We start from the raw sequence: 16,421 nt of genomic DNA on the forward strand, positions 1-16,421 counted from the left end.
CCTGGGTTTTGATGTATGCCACCACAGTCTTATTGTCCGTTCTGGTCAAGATGTGACAATTTCAAAGGCAGGGTAGGAATGGTTTCAGAGAAAGGAACACTGTCAGCAGTTCGAGGTCATTTATGTGAGCAATAAATGGGGTCCACAACTCCGCTTTTCCCTCATGCCCAACCTGTGAGTGACGTCTCTGTCGTGACCACCTTCCTCTTTACCACTGTGTGTTAAAACACTAGGATATGTGGACAGTGCTAGGTGGGGACTGACAGTTTGTGTTCCTGCCTCGGCTACTAGAGAAAGAGCTGAGGTGAGAGCTGTGGCACGGAGGGCACTAGGGGGTAGAGTGGGCTCCGTCTTCCTTGTGAACGAACTTATAGAAATTAGTCACTGCACGGAGGGAAAGGTTGTGCCTCTCCCCCATTGTGATGGGGGAGGAGGGGAGTCTGTGTTCCAGGGAGAGGTGTCAGGCCAGGAGACGGTTGGCTGCCTCTGCTGCTGGGGCATACCGTTGGTTGGGCGCCCTTTCTCCCCCACAGGGGAATCAGCTGGGCTGGACTTCGATGCGGCTGCTGCAGAGTATCGCTTCCTCAAACTGTCTGCCTCTGTCCTGAGACTTGGACTGTGGGTTTGCAGCCAGCTGCATCACTGGTCACTCAGTTAGCACTTGCTCTAGTGAACTGCCCCTCTCCCTGGTGTGGAGCCTTGGCTCGTAGTAGGGGAAAGTGGAGACCGGTTGCCAAGATATGCGGGTCTGCCGGGCAGGTGATTGCAAGGTTAGCCTTGACGCGGTAGCTGACCTGGGTTTTGAGTTTCTTGGACCGAGTAGGTGGGGCTGGTAAAGTTGATAAGTACAAAAACGACAGAGCTTTATGTAAATCGTGCAAGACTCAAGAGACCTAAGCTAGTGGTGAGTCCTCTCATGGACCGGATCACTGCATGGTTGGATCGGTTTGGTTAGTAGGCAAAAAGCCATTTAATGCTAGGCGAACTAAAAAACAAGACAGTGGTTAGCTAGTTAGCTTTCACCGTGATGGCTAGTAGGGTTGCTTAAGGTGACATGAGCCGGTATTTGGTAAAAACCTTACAAAACTTGCAGGACTCGATCGAGAGCTGCCTGAGCATGTTTGCTTCCCATGGGTACGGGGGCCCATTATAACTCTGTTATAAAAGTATGGCTAACCAGGTTATGCGTGTGCGAGTGTATGCTTAGCCATGATGCTTTTGTGCTAGCCAGCTCGGGTTCACCCAGTGAAAAAGGAAACACAAAAGACTTATCTCCTGTCTGTACTACTGCAACTTGCTGTTGGCTTGTGCCATCAAACTTATCCAGAACGCTGCAGCTCACCTGGTGTTCAACCTTCCCAAGTTCTCCCATGTCACCCCGCTCCTCCACACACTCGCATCCACTACAAGACCATGATACTTGCAGCAAGAGGAACTGCCCCTTCCTACAGGCTATGCTCAAACCCTACGCCCTAACCCGAGAACTCTGGTATGCCACCTTTGGTCTCTTGGCCCTCCCACCCCTATGGCAGTGCAGCTCCCGCTCAGCCCAGTCCAAGCTCTTCTCTGTCCTGGCACCCTAATGGTGGAACCAGCTTCCTCCTGAAGCTAGGACAGCAGTCCCTGTCCATCTTCTGAAATAATCCGAAACCCTACCTCTCCGAAGAGTATCTTAAATAATCCCACGCACCCTCCCTTGCCTTGACTGTGATATGTGGTTGTCCCACCTAGCTATCTTAAGATGCGTGCACTAACTGTAAGGCGCTCTGGATAAGATCTAAAATGTAAATGTAGATGAAGAGAGCTGAAAAACCTGCGCGACACACCTGTCAACAGTTAAGCAGGAAACAGGGATCAAGTTGTGTTGAGCAGAGCTTAGAATAGTGCTCCTCGCAAAGAAGAGAGGGGGGCATGACCAGAGGGCAGTCGAGTGGCTCCTTATCACTTGAAACTACTTTATTTGATATGAGTGTGTTTTTAGGGCGGCTTGAATGGAGTGGTACACAGTCTTATTTGAGAATATCTAGCTCCATCTAATGACCGAGATAGGGCAGCCCTGTCATTTATTGCTCTACTCTCTCCCTTTCCTCCCTCCCTCCTTCAATCCCTCCATCCTCCCATCAATACCTGGAGAGAAAAAAAGTCTTTGCACCTATTAATCAATGTCACTGCAGACAGGCACTTTGAGAATTGATGAAAGACTGAGCATGCAGGCCAGCAGACAGGCAGCGAGGCCAGAGACAAATTCTTTCTGTGCCATACTGTACCTGCTTCTGAGACTCAAGTTCTCCCTCTCCTGGCCAAATTATCTAAATGCACTGTCATCCTTTAATAAGGAGCAATGACAATAATACATTTGCCATGTTGGACAATAAGCAGAAGCTCTTGTCCAGAGTGACTTACTTACAAAATGTTAGTTTTGACTAAGGTGCCTCAATACTCCATTCTATGCCCTCCATTTGTGTGTATCCTATGTGTATATGTGTGTCGACAAGTCAAGCAGCGCTGTCCCAAAATATGCCACCACAACTGAGGCACACTCATCGTAACTGCCATTGTTAACGTAGTAGATGTCAGAAGATCTCAGTCTTTTGTGTGTGTGTGTGTGTGTGTGTGTGTGTGTGTGTGTGTGTGTGTGTGTGTGTGTGTGTGTGTGTGTTACTTTTTCCCAGGCCACTGATGCAGATACAGGGAACTACAGTGCCAATGCGTACCGGCTGATCATCCCGCCCACGGCAGATGGTCAGGACAGCTTTGTGATCGAGCAGTACACGGGCATCATCAAGACGGCTATCATGTACCGCAACATGCGCAGGTCCTACTTCAAGTTTGCGGTCATCGCCACCGACAACTACGGAAAAGGCCTGAGCAGCAGCGCTGATGTGGTGGTGAGTATCTAGTGTCCTCAAACAACACATATCCCTCCATTGTTTGAAACACTCTTTCTTGTTAGGCAAGTGATTATGAGACTACGACGCTTGGCAGTTAGAAGTTTGCCCTCAGTCAACTGTGATCTTAACAACCGATGCCAATACCCCAACCACCCACAACATCTGATGGGTTTATTAGTGTCAGACTGCAGTCTTCCTCTGAGATGAGTTATTCATTAGGAGACTACATGATGATGATGCATGTTTTCTCTTCTCTCTAGACTGTGTTTAGCTTCCAATATATTCAATTATTCAGAGCAGTTACAGCACACAAGATGTGTTATGTTTATGCCAGAGAACCCCTCTGCTTCGAGCTGATGATCCAATTAAACTATGCATGGAGTGTGTTTTCTGTTCATTCTAATTGGTGTGTGTGCATGTGTGTGTGTGTGTCGTTATACTTATACAATACATTTCAGTTTCCTTCCAGTTATTGGAGTCAGGGGTTCTCCTAATATGTCAGCCTAACAAGTCTCTAATGAGACTGAAGAAGTGTTGGAACGGTGCCTGAACGGGTGACAGCGGCGAGTGCTTAACCATGTTGCTGGTTCATTTTCAACAGGAACTGTAATTTAAAAGAGACCGTGTGGGAGATTTGGCTGCAGAGCCCAGAGCCAGTGCACTTACTGTGCCGGCGAAAATTAAGCACCATTAGATTGGCCACATGGCACCAATACAAGCAGGCAATGCAAGCAACCAATACAAGCATTCATGTTAAGCATGAATGGACAAAACCTCCATATCTACTACTACATCTCTCTCTCTCTCTCTCTCTCTCTCTCTCTCTCTCTCTCTCTCTCTCTCTCTCTCTCTCTCTCTCTCTCTCTCTCCTCTCTCTCTCTCCTCTCTCTCTCTCTCTCTCTCTCTCTCTCTCTCTCTCTCTCTCTCTCTCTCTCTCTCTCTCTCTCTCTCTCTCTCTCTCTTCTCTCTCTCTCTCTCTCTCTCTCTCTCTCCTCTCTCTCTCTCTTCTCTCTCTCTCTCTCTCTCTCTCTCTCTCTCTCTCTCTCTCTCTCTCTCCTCTCTCTCTCTCTCTCTCTCTCTCTCTCTCTCTCTCTCTCTCTCTCTCTCTCTCTCTCTCAGGTGTCTGTGGTCAACCAGCTGGATATGCAGGTGGTGGTGTCCAATGTCTCGCCCACTGTCGTGGAGGAGAATAAAGAGCAGCTTATTGCGTAAGGCACCAGTCAATCACTTCCTTTCAGTATTATTGTCACAGTGATCATGCTTGGTTCAATTGGAAACCTATAATGGTCCTAAAGGCCCCTCAACAGAAACAGGAGAGTGAATTAAAAAGTATTACGTTTATTTTCATTAGAGAACATTTCCTCTACTAGGGCACCATACTTTAAAAATATATATTCTGAGAAGCATCTACAGTGGAATAGATTTGTATAGTACAGTAGGGTCTGTCACCACCCTCGTTTTTTACTTTCAGCCCAAGCCAAAGTACATTTTAAATGCATTACAACTAAAAGTTTGAGGCCATCCCTTTCATTCTCAGTGATAACTCTATGGTTTAGCAGCAGAAGTCCTGTGGAGAGTCACTGTTTGATTGCCACAGCATGCTACTTACAAAAGTGGAATGCATTTTTAAATGTTTTATTTATCCTGTTGAATAAGGGGACTTGGTTCAAAGTCATACGATGCAAATTAGCATTTCTGCTAGTGAAATTGTTTGCGTTGAAATCCAGTTCCCTATAGGGAATCTTAGCTAATGTTCTGGCAATGATCCCAGTTTTCTGGGTAATCTCCAACTGTGTTTTGAGGAACAAAACATCCAATGGAAAAAAAAGTTATAGAACTTGTGAATTATCCCTGTTGCAGAACTTAGGTCCTCAGTGTCTTCACTGTCTGTTTACGTTCTGTCTGCCTTAACCAATGATTGGGCAAGTAAAACTGATTGTCCAGATAGACAGTCAAATCAATCGTTCTCAATCAGTTCATGACTGAGAAACAAGAACAGAAAAAAGTACAGATAGGATAATAAAATAAGAAGGTAATATACATTCATTGTTTTAAAGCCTCACTTTCAATGGCACTACCCCTCTAAGATTGCTCTATGCTTTGACAACTAAATCATGTGTTGAGTTAGTCATTCTGATCAAATCTGAGAAGCCTCCCGTCTTCCTTGGTCCTACTGGGGTCCAGAACTGGATACTCTGTTCATCAGGTTTGGCATTCGGGTTGGAGAAAGTACCCATTTAGTGGTTGTCATTTAAAGTGCTAATTTCACTCAGCTTGAAATTGATAATGGAAGCCCTTTTTTGCCAAGAACCCAGTGAGAAAAGACATGCTGGTGTCCATTTTAACAACTATGGCTGGGAGTGAAATACTTAAAGTATGACCTCAAACACATATGTTCACACACAAGTAAAAGTATGGCTTTTCAGCATTATAAAGTCAACTTGTAAATGGTGACACAACACATGCAGGTGAAGTGAACCAGGGCAACCACTGCTAAAGCTTGATCAGCACTTTCGCTAGTACATCACCTGTTAATAACAGTATGAGAATAGTTACTGAATGATTCATAGAGCCTTCACATTATGGAGAAGATGTCTGTAGAAATATGAAAGTAGAAATACCTAATGCTTCAGCTATACCTGGTACTATACTTTATTTTAAATGTGAACAGACCACAATGGTTTTGTTTCCCAAACGTAAGTATTCTGGAGCGATACATCCAGGACCAGATCCCAGGGGCTAAGGTGGTGGTGGAATCCATTGGGCCGCGGCGGTTCGGAGATGGCTTTGACCAGGAGGACTACACCAAGTCAGACCTGATGGTATATGCCATCGACCCACTGACCAACAGGGCCATCTCACGCCAGGAGCTCTTTAAGTGAGTGAAACAAAACAATGAAATGAATAGCTATCTCTTTATCTCTCTCTCTCTCTCTCTCTCCTCTATCTTTCTCTTCCTTTTTCTAATGAGAGAGAGAGAGAGAGAGAGAGAGAGAGAGAGAGAGAGAGAGAGAGAGATGTAGTAGTAGATATGGAGGTTTTGTCCATTCATGCTTAACATGAATGCTTGTGAGAGGAAAAGGTGCTATTCCGTCAGTAGTGGCCACTAAGCCACCCTGAGGTTGTTCCAACATTCTGACAGCTTAGCATTTTAGTCCCCCTGTATTCGGAGAGAGAGATCTACTCCTCAGAGCCCAACGTCTCCCTCTTACATAGCAGGAGAAACAATGTTTTCAACTTTTACCACTAAGAGGCAGTATCCAAAAATGCTTTAATGGTGCAGCTGAAAAGTGCTTTTGCAACACTTTTTCACCCTGTCAGGGGAAAGAGCAGTCCCCTTCCACTAAGCAGACAGGGTGTGTTAAAACACCCCAGGACCATGTTGCTGCCATTAGTCTTATGTTCTCTGGCCCTCAGACAGGGTTAGAGTCAACTCTGTGGGAGCCAAGGACCCCCTCAGAGCATGACAGGCACCATGCTAGAGGAACCTTTCCCCCCTACTGCGCACCCTTCCACTTTTCACAGAAGTTCCGTCCTTATCCCTCTATCTCCCTCCCTCTCTTTTGCCCCATACTCATTTTCACTCTGGCTTTAACAGCACGAGTTAGGCTACGTCCCCCTCCTCTTTAAACCAGATACCAGTCTATTGTTTAATCCTGCTCTTTAAAAAGTGACTTTGAGTAAAGTGGCTTTGTGTTGAGTTAATCTGAGCACATTACTTCTCTGTCTGTCCTTGGCTGCTAGTGGTGGCCCTGTTTTACTGTAATGACACGCGTGTCTCATAAAGAAAGGGGGTATCTTAGCCTGAGCTAGTGAGCGTCACTCTTATCACAAGTACCAGCTTTGGAGAGCCGTTGTTCATTTTAAAAAGAGGTGCTGATATATCTACCGTTGCTTCAATAAGAATCCCCCTCTTAGATACAATGGGAGGCTGTTGAGGAAGAGTCTAGCCGAGGTTTAAGGAGCAGGGAGGGAAAAAATAAGCTCTTTGTTCATGCAGCTCACGCCTGGCAGCGTAGAGAGTTAATTGCATGTTATATTTATGTGCTTCTGCTGTCAGCTCACATAGAGAAAGGGAAAGAGATGGAGAGAGAGGTTATAGCATTATGATGTCACCTTGAGTGTGCCTCTCTCGCCTAAATGAAGGAAATAAGGACTCTTGAGGGTTGAAAGAAGCCAATAGATAACTCACATGAAAGACCAATCACTTGAGTACTATTCATTTGTATAAAGAGTCCATATAGTGTATGATAATGCAGCGTGTGGCAGAGGATTGCGTTGGGATTGCACAAATCTCCTATTGACATCAATGCCCATGTACGCATAAGGCCAAGTAACAGGCGCATATATTATGTTAGGATTCAACACCAATTTAAATCGCAGTTAAAATGGTGTTACATCCAAACTTAAAGTACACAACATGAACAAAAGTATGTGAACACCTGCTCGTCAAACATCTCATTCCAAAATCATGGACATTAATATGGAGTTTGGTGATGAACAGTTCCTGTGCTGACTTTGCTTCCAACGGCAGTTTGGAACTCGGTAGTGAGTGTTGCAACCGAGGACAGGCGATTTTTACCCTTTCTGTGAGCTTGTGTGTCCCACCACTTCGCGGCTGAGCTGTTGTTGCTCCTAGACGTTTCCACATCACAATAACAGCGCTTACAGTTGATCGGGGCAACTCTAGCAGGGCAGAAATGTCCCGAACTGACTTGTTGGAAAGGTGGCATCCTATGACGGTGCCACATTGAAAGTCACTGAGCTCTTCAGTATGGGCCCTTCTACTGTCAATGTTTGTCTATGGAGATTGCATGGATGTGTGCTCGATTTTATACACCTGTCAGCCATGGGTGTGGCTGAACTAGCTGAATCCACTAATTTGAAGGGGTGTCCACGTACTTGTGTGACTGACTGTGGTCTGTCTGGCAGGTTTCTGGACGGGAAGCTGCTGGATATCAACAAGGAGTTCCAGCCGTTCCTGGGTCAAGGAGGACGCATCCTAGAGATCCGTACGCCCGACATCGTGGCCAGCGTGAAGAAGGCTGCCCAGGCTGTGGGCTACACAGAGGGGGCGTTGCTCGCCCTCGCCATCATCATCATCCTCTGCTGCATCCCCGCCATCCTCATCATCATGGTCACCTACAAACAGTGAGTGCACAACCACTTGTCGTAGCTACAGGCAACATGTGTGTGTTTGGCCATGGTGACCTTTCAAAGCTAGCACTGTAGTTTGTTGAGGCTGTGGAAATGTGCATGGTGCCAGGTACTTAGTCAAGCACCACTCTCCCAGTCTCTCTCGAACGAACGAATTAGGGATGCTGACAGCATGCACCGCCGGTCTAATGTCCCTATTCACACACTGTGAAAGCCGATTAATTAACAGTCATTTGCAACAAATATCCAAAGCCAATTGTGACCGTCACAGTGTGTCTTCACGGCTCCACTACCCCATTACTCACACTCACTCACACACATACACACACACACACACACACACACACACTCACACTCACACACACACACACACACACACACACACACACACACACACACACACACACACACACACACACACACACACACACACACACACACACACACACACACACACAACAAATTGCATAATGATAAAGCATATGGCACAGATTTAGTATATCGTTTAGTATACCATTTAGTATACCATTTAGTATACCATTTGTTCCTGATAGTCATGGTTGATTTATTTGATGTCAATTGGGCAAGGTCGTAAAGCCATGAGAACTGGGAATGTGTCAGGCAGGTGCTCCTCAATGTCGTTCTTTGTGCCGTGTGAATCCACCACATAAACACTACATCAACACTGATGTCTGGGGAATGTTTACACCCAACAGACGGGTCAGCGTGGTTAACCTGAGCTGAAAAAACACACACACAGACACATTGTAGAGTTTGTAGTGTTACGATGCGCCAATTTAGAGAAGTTCATTCATTGGTTCAACTTCATGACTTATTGATCTCCGGGAGAATATTCTGATGCAACGCATTCTCTCATTTCTCTCTTCTGGGGTAATTGTGTTTTGTTGTGAATAAGTAATGCTGAGAACAAACTAAATAAAAGAAAAAGGCTTCTTGAGTTTGATATACTTGTATGAACTGCAAACATAGCTGGAGAGCCTGAAGTGTTTCATAACACTGTGTGATAAGAAATTAAGCACAACGTTTTACTATATCCTCTTATTATATTCAGTGGTGAAATAGGCTGAGATCTGTGATAGGGCATGTTATCCAAAGCCTGGCTGTTATCTGAATAAGTCAAAAGGAATTCCATGAATAATGGACATTGTTTCACCTAGAGTGGTGTGTTTTTCAAAAGGAACCTTAATAACCGCCATTCATTACAATTGAATGGAGTTGGAGGAACACAGAGGCGTCTCATCAACACAGAGGCGTCCCAATTTAATTAATGTTTCTCATTGTGTAGTATTAACAAAATAGGAATGAGCTAATTGTCTAACCAAAGTTCTCTTGTGTTTTCTTTTCCCCTCTGCTCCGCTGTCTCCCGCACTGCCTGGAAAACCACCCACCAGATTCAAAGAGTAAGTAATTGCCCATGTGATATGAGTGATCTCTCTTGTATGCACTTGAGCATGAATACAACATGGTTCTGTCACATGTCCTCATTACTGAATAGTATTTTAAAGATGAACCAGGGAGTCAGAATGACTATTAAAATGAGGATAAAAGTACAAACATTGGAGACAAGTCATCTCCTTCATATAGACAATGGCTTGCCTTTTTTTAATCTAGTTTTATATAAGAGATTGCCTCTGTTATTTTTATCTCAGTCAGTTGGGATGAGATACATACTGTGCTGATGTTCAATCACTTCCTTCACCAAAGACATGTAGCCTTCATGGGGAACAAGTGATGAAATGTTATGGAAACAAAGTGCAATGGATTGACTCAAACTGATGAAACTTTATTTTTGAAATTCAGGAGACAGGCGGAATGTGCCAAGACTGCGAGGATTCAGCAGGCTCTGCCAGCGAGCAAGGCTGCTGCTCCACGTGCCCCAACAGCCAATATATACGGGGAACTAGGGGACAGCAGCACGTAAGTCAAATCAAATGTAATTATAAAGCCCTTTCACAAAGTGCTTATATAGAAACCCAGCCCACCTTTGACCTCTTCCTCCTAACCTCCTTACTCCCTGTTTGATGAGTAATGCCTATTTGTGCAGATGATAAAGTTTGTGGGTGTTAGGACATTGCCTATTATTCAAACAGGAAACACATTTCTTTTTTTTTTCTTTTTTGGTACTTTTTACCCTTTTTTCTCCCCAATTTTGTGATATCCAATTGGTAGTTACAGTCTTGTTCCATTGCTGCAACTCCTGTACGGATTCAGGAGAGGTGAAGGCCGAGATCCATGCATCCTCCGAAACACGTCCCCGCCAAACCACACTGCTTCTTGACACACTGCTCGCGTAACCCGGAAGCCAGCCACTCCAATGTATCGGAGGAAACACTGTACAGCTGGCAACCGAAGGCAGCGTGCATGCGCCCGGCCACCACAAGGAGTCGCTAGAGCACGATGGGACAAGGACTTCCCAGCCTGCCAAATCCTCCCCTAAAATCAAATCAAATCAAATTGTTTTGGTCACACACATATTTAGCAGATGTTATTGCAGGTGTAGCGAAATGCTTATGTTCCTAGCTCTAAACAGTGCAGTAATATCTAACAATTCACAACAATACAAAATCTAAAAGAAAATGAATGGAATGAAGAAATGTATAAACATTAAGACGACGCTGGGCCAATTCATGGGTCTCCCGGTCGCAGCCGGCTGCGACACAGCCTGGGATCAAACCCGGATCTGTACAGCCTGGGATCGAACCCGGATATGCAGTGACGCCTCTAGCGCCTTAGACCGCTGCACCACTCTGGAGGCAACATACACATTTCTTGACAAAAAAAGGCCTTAGTCCACCAACGATAGACATTGGTCTTTAGAGTCTTTCATGTTGAGATTTATACATTTGGATGACTACATCATTGTTCCAATTCAGTCATAATTCCGTGTGCTTTTGTCCTCCTGCAAACACCTGCACAGACCTAAGTTTGTTCGGTATCCCATCTCAGATTGTCAATGTGTGACTTTGCAATTAAATGCCAGATCCATTTCAACATGGCCTTCTGTTCTCTCAAGGTGAAGCTGTTTGATTTGACTCATAAAAGGGAGGCCAAGGTTTGCTAGAAATAGAATAATGCTGTGTCTCAGTTTGTCCCATCCTTTTGTTGGTAATTGATTTTGTGGTAAGTTACTTTTTGATTTTCCCTTCTTATTGTCGCTGTTGAATACCTCAGCAGTTTTGCGAATCAGTTTTGCCATTAACACAATCAGATTCCACTTTTCACACTAAATACTATCCTAAATGCGCAAAGAAATGTTAATAGTTTTAGAAGAAACCTTGAATGTATGCAGAACTTGTTATATGCCTATTCATTCACCACCTTCATCAACCAACCAGTTTGACCATGGCTACCTCGGCTTCTTGACTATTTCCCATAAGGTTACACTTTGTTAAACATCTATCTGTCTTTGTCTGTCTTTCATTTAATCTCCACTCTATTTGCTCTTCAATGGATTCAGACTGCAGTAAGTAGCCCCAATGCTTATGCCTAGGCTCAAATAGCAAAACAAGAGTGATATAGATTGCGTCTAGTCTCCTACACCTGTTTTTGAATATTTTTCATTGACATGCACTTAATATTTTAGTACAGAAATAACTTAGACGTTACAGTACTGTACATGGTCAGTGCATTTGCATTTTAATATAATGGTATAATTTCAGGGATGCTAGGTAATACTCTTTATGAAGGTAAGGCTTAACTACAGCGTAACACAATTTTGGCTTCTACCTGTTTAGGAAAAGTGATCCTCCCTTTGTAAACTTTAGAGGTATGGTGAATCTTTAGACGCTTATAGCTTATGCCCTACCCATCCCTATCCTGATCCCATGAGAAAAAAGTGATTGTTTACGTTTCACGTCCATTAACTTAAGATCATAACCTCTTAGTATTATTGCTATGATTGGACTGATGCACATGGGTAGGTGTTGGGTACTTCACATATCACATGTTCCATATATTTGTGGACTGTGATGCTAAAATGGAAGTACCTCTGTGACTGCTTTGATTTCTTCAAATCAAATATGATTAGATTTTTGATCTTGTATTAAATGGACTTGGGATGTTTTCAACTGAATACTTTATCGGCTGTCCAAATATTGTCAGCAGTTGAACTGTTTTCTAAAACTTTTTTAAAACTTTTGTATTTAGAGACATTTTTCAATTGACTCTGATACTGTAGCCACAATAAGAAAAGAAAAGCATGATCTACCCTGCTGCATTACCTTTGACTTCGAATCACATTTTTTATATTGTTTCTAACTATAATAATAATACTAAGAGTCAAAATGACTGAAGGATCTATAGCATCTCCCTCATCCCTTCTCCTCTGCTTCCTCATCCTTCATCCTTCCTTCACCTGTGTTTCAAATCTTTCTTTTCTTCACCCTCCATCTACATTCCTAATCGGACAGGGCTAAAAGGTTTGAGATCGATGAAGCCGACCGCCAGAGACGCCTTAGCAGCTTCGCCTGTCGCGCCAACTCCTCCTGTGGCAACGGGTCGCTGCACAGCATCCTGCCCAAGTCAGAGAGCAACGTCACCTTTCTGTCAGACCACCACCCCCTGACCACCACTAACCCCCTCTACGACGAAGAAGAAGACGGGACCTTCAGCAGCCCCTATGGGACGGCAAAAGGGGGCTCTTTCTCCCCCTCCCTCTCTGGAGGGTCCGGGAACGCCTGGACCATGCGGACTCGTCTCCGTGGAGGGTCAGAGGGGTACGAGTCGCTGAAGAGACAGGCTCTGATGGACCCGGCCCAGTGGGAGCTGCAGCTGCTCCAAGCTGGGATGAAGGGTCAAGGAAGCCTGGAGGGTTATGACATCCAGAGCAGCCGCAGCACAGAGGAGAGCAAGCTGTCTGTCAGGGAGCAGGCCAGGCAGTATGAACAGCAGGCCATGCAGGAGAGGACCCCCAGGGGAGGGCGTGACTCCAGGGGCTCCCTGACCTCCCCTCCACTACTGCGGAACCAAGACAACATTGACATGCTGGAGCTGAGCGCAGAGACCCTGTTCTCCATCATGGACAGCCCCTACAGCCCCCTGTCCATAGGGAAGGATGTGCCTCCCCGCATCATCATCACCCAGGGCGAAGGCTCTCCGCCCCTGGCCCAGAGGCCCACCCTGCCTGTCCTCGGGAAATTCAGCTCCAGTGTCTCCAGCTACATCACTGCAGAGCCCTGCGAGATCACTGTGGAGATCATCCCTGACCCGCCTGAGAATCCGCCACCTCCCCCTCCTTCTTCTCATTCTCCTCCACCTCCTTCTCCTCATTCTCCTCCACCTTCTCCTCATTCTCCTCCACCGCCTCCTCCTTCTCAAACGCCTCGTTCTGGTCCTCCTCCTCCTCCTGCCTCATCTCCTCCTCCTCCTCCCTCCTCATCTCCTCCCCCTGCACCCTTCAATCCTCACTTCATTGAGCCTGATCATTCTCCCCCACCCTCTTTCCCTCCATCTCCCCCTCCTGTTCGGAATCGTGCTCCTCCGCCACCACCCCCACCCCTCCCACCCCCTTTCTCCCCCACTTTCGAGCGACCCCGCCACACTGTCCAGTTTGTCCCAACCTCCCTGCCGCCGTTGTCCTCGCTCCGCCCTATCTCCTCCCGGGCCCATCCCCCTCCACCTCCCCCCCAGCCCGAGGACGGTGTGAAGAGGAAGGAGCTAAAGGGGATTCTGAAAAACCTCCAGAACCTTGCTGACATCGAGAAGTCTGTTGCCAACCTCTACAGTCAAGTAGACAAGAATCGCAAGGTGGCGCGATTCGGCAAGAAACCCCAAGCAAACGAGGAACCAGAAGGAATTCGGAGACCAAACAGATCTGGGTCCCGTGAGGAACCAAACCAGCCAAACCTGACCAGCACGGAACCTGTGGTCCAAACAAACTCAACCACAAACACTAACTCCTCTGTTCTGGAAACAAGCCAACCAAGCACTAACAATGTGACCTCAGAGGTCCAGGAGCCGAGCCAATCAAACCAGTCAAATACAGACTCTGTGATTGAGGAACTAAGCAATCACTTTCCATCCCAATCCACCACCTTCTGACTGGCTGACTTCTCGCCTCCTTAGCTCTATTTCCTAATTCATTTTCTTTCTTTCTACATCTTTATGTCTCATGTCATGAACATGCTGTGTTGTATTGGATATTTTCTGTCTGATGTTATTGTACGTGTTGTCATCAACAACATAGTTTCTTCCCCTAACAAACTTTTATAATGTCATCACAACTAACAGCAAGTGGGCCCTTAGATCCCATAGGTTTTCAGAACCTCTTAAACTGAGGATTAAAAAAAATATATATATTGTCATGTCCCTAAATTCAGAACCCTTTGGCCTTTTCTATGTCACCAACCATCCTCTATCTTCACCCCCTGTTCTACCACACAGATTCCATTAAAGTGTTCAAGGCTTGAGAATTATGTTGAACTGAACCTGCATAAAACTTGCTCCTTGTATGTTGTACTCCCATCCAATTCCGGAAGATGGAGAGTCTATTATTTTCAATGTTTTTATTGACAGACAGATTAGAAATAGAGATAGGTGAAGAGGCTAATTAGGCGAAGAGATGGGATACGGAAGGGAGCACATAGGGATTGAATCTAGATCTATCTCACTGGGCACGAATGTCAATTCAACGTCTATTCTATTTCATAGAAATGACGTGGAAACAATGTTGATTCAACCCGTGTGTGCCCAGTGGGATGTGAGTATGTGCATAGAGCCTGGATCACTCATCCATACAAATAAACATATTCTAAGCCCACTCTCACATTGTGAGCCTAATGGACTTGAATTCCCCACGAGTACCCTGGTGAATGGAGAGCCCTTATTCTTCACAGAGGACAGTGCATTCGATCAGAATATCCATACAATCTATACAAGACAACATCCTGGGTTAATGGTGCGGTCTAATTTACTAATTTCAAAACAATGCAAGAGCATTCTATTTGTTCATGATTTGCAGAAAAATGTTACATTTCCGGAACAACATTGCATTTGAATTTCCAAAGTGCTCTGAAGGAATAGAGTGTTAGAGTTCAGATGTTTCTTTAGATGTTTGACGTTGGGAAGTGGTAGTTGAAGCTGTGGGCTCATCAGTAGGCTGATGATGATGTTGTGGATGGTCTATACAGATCCTCACAGCATGATAAACTAGTAGCTGTTGCTGTCTGACGGCTCCCTGAAAGCGGCTAATTAGTCAAGCAATCAATCCCTCAACCACTGGCGCTGCTGTTCTGACCTGTCACCCTCTCCTCTTAACTCCATCACACACACTCTCTCTTCTTTCTTCTGTCTAACACGCTTTCTTGCCCTCTTTTTTTTAAATTCTCTCTCTCGTTCTTTCTCGCTTAATTTCTCGACCTAACCCCTTCTTGTCATTCCTTTCATTTATCCCTTATCATTTTCATGTGACTCTGACAGATTAGCATCGGCATCAATCTTCTCAAGGCTCCTGTAGCTCTTCCTTTCTCTGTCTTTTCTCCCTGTGCCACTCCATGTTTGTCTCTCGTCCCTCCTCTCTCATCTCCTTTCAAGAGCAGTTCAATTTGTTTAATCAGACATTCCCCTGGTGTTCCAGAACAGATCAAATTTAGACTAATTGTGTATTCTGTGTTCACCACATGGGGTAATCTCCTCTATCGAAAAGGCCCACAACTCACATACTATACTGAACACAAAATAGAAACGCAACGTACAACAATTTCAAAGATTTTATTGAGTTACGGTTCATTTGAGGAATCAGTCAATTGAAATAAATGAATTAGGTCCTAATCTATAGATTTCGCATGACTGGGAATACAGATATGCATCTGTTGGTCACAGATACCTTAAAAGAAATGGGCCTCACAATGGGCCTCAGGATCTCGTCACGGTATTTCTGTGCATTCAAATTGCCATTGATAAAATGCAATTATGTGTGTTGTCCATAGCTAATGCCTGCCCATACCATAACCCCACCAGTATGTAACAGTTCTGGGATCTTTTATTTCAGCTCATGAAACATAGGACCAACACTTCACATGTTGCTTTTATATTTTTGTTCAGTGTATTTTCTGGTTCAGGTGCTCTTTTTCTTCGGCCCTAACATCTGTCATTTCTAACAGATGAGATTATTTGAATTTTTTTGTTCCTTTGATGGCAATTATTGTGTCTATTCCTCTTCGGTTTAACAATTTATTTTCTTAATTTTTCATCCTGTGCCTTGATAAACGTAATGAGGAGAGTCTGTTCACTACCACCACACACTTGGCTTTTTAACTGTATCACATCACCTTCCTCAAAATGATTATTAGTTTAGAAAACTCAATCATTTAAACATAATCATTTAAACATGTGTGTGTGGTCTAACTCATCATT

General features: G+C 44.8%; 1 protein-coding gene across 1 annotated transcript in view; it reads left to right on the forward strand.

Moving 5' to 3' along the window:
• LOC129836349 (protocadherin-15-like) overlaps positions 1 to 16,421 on the forward strand; it is a 340,099-nt gene that overhangs the window by 311,767 nt on the left and 11,911 nt on the right. Inside the window, exons 29-34 of the mRNA XM_055902394.1 lie at positions 2,673 to 2,888; positions 4,011 to 4,099; positions 5,593 to 5,769; positions 7,824 to 8,042; positions 9,461 to 9,469; positions 9,870 to 9,986. Coding sequence (XP_055758369.1) covers positions 2,673 to 2,888; positions 4,011 to 4,099; positions 5,593 to 5,769; positions 7,824 to 8,042; positions 9,461 to 9,469; positions 9,870 to 9,986 — 827 coding nt within the window. The remainder of the gene's footprint in view (positions 1 to 2,672; positions 2,889 to 4,010; positions 4,100 to 5,592; positions 5,770 to 7,823; positions 8,043 to 9,460; positions 9,470 to 9,869; positions 9,987 to 16,421) is intronic.

This window comes from Salvelinus fontinalis, chromosome 37 (assembly GCF_029448725.1).
Source record: "Salvelinus fontinalis isolate EN_2023a chromosome 37, ASM2944872v1, whole genome shotgun sequence".
In the NCBI taxonomy this organism is placed as follows: Eukaryota; Metazoa; Chordata; class Actinopteri; order Salmoniformes; family Salmonidae; genus Salvelinus; species Salvelinus fontinalis.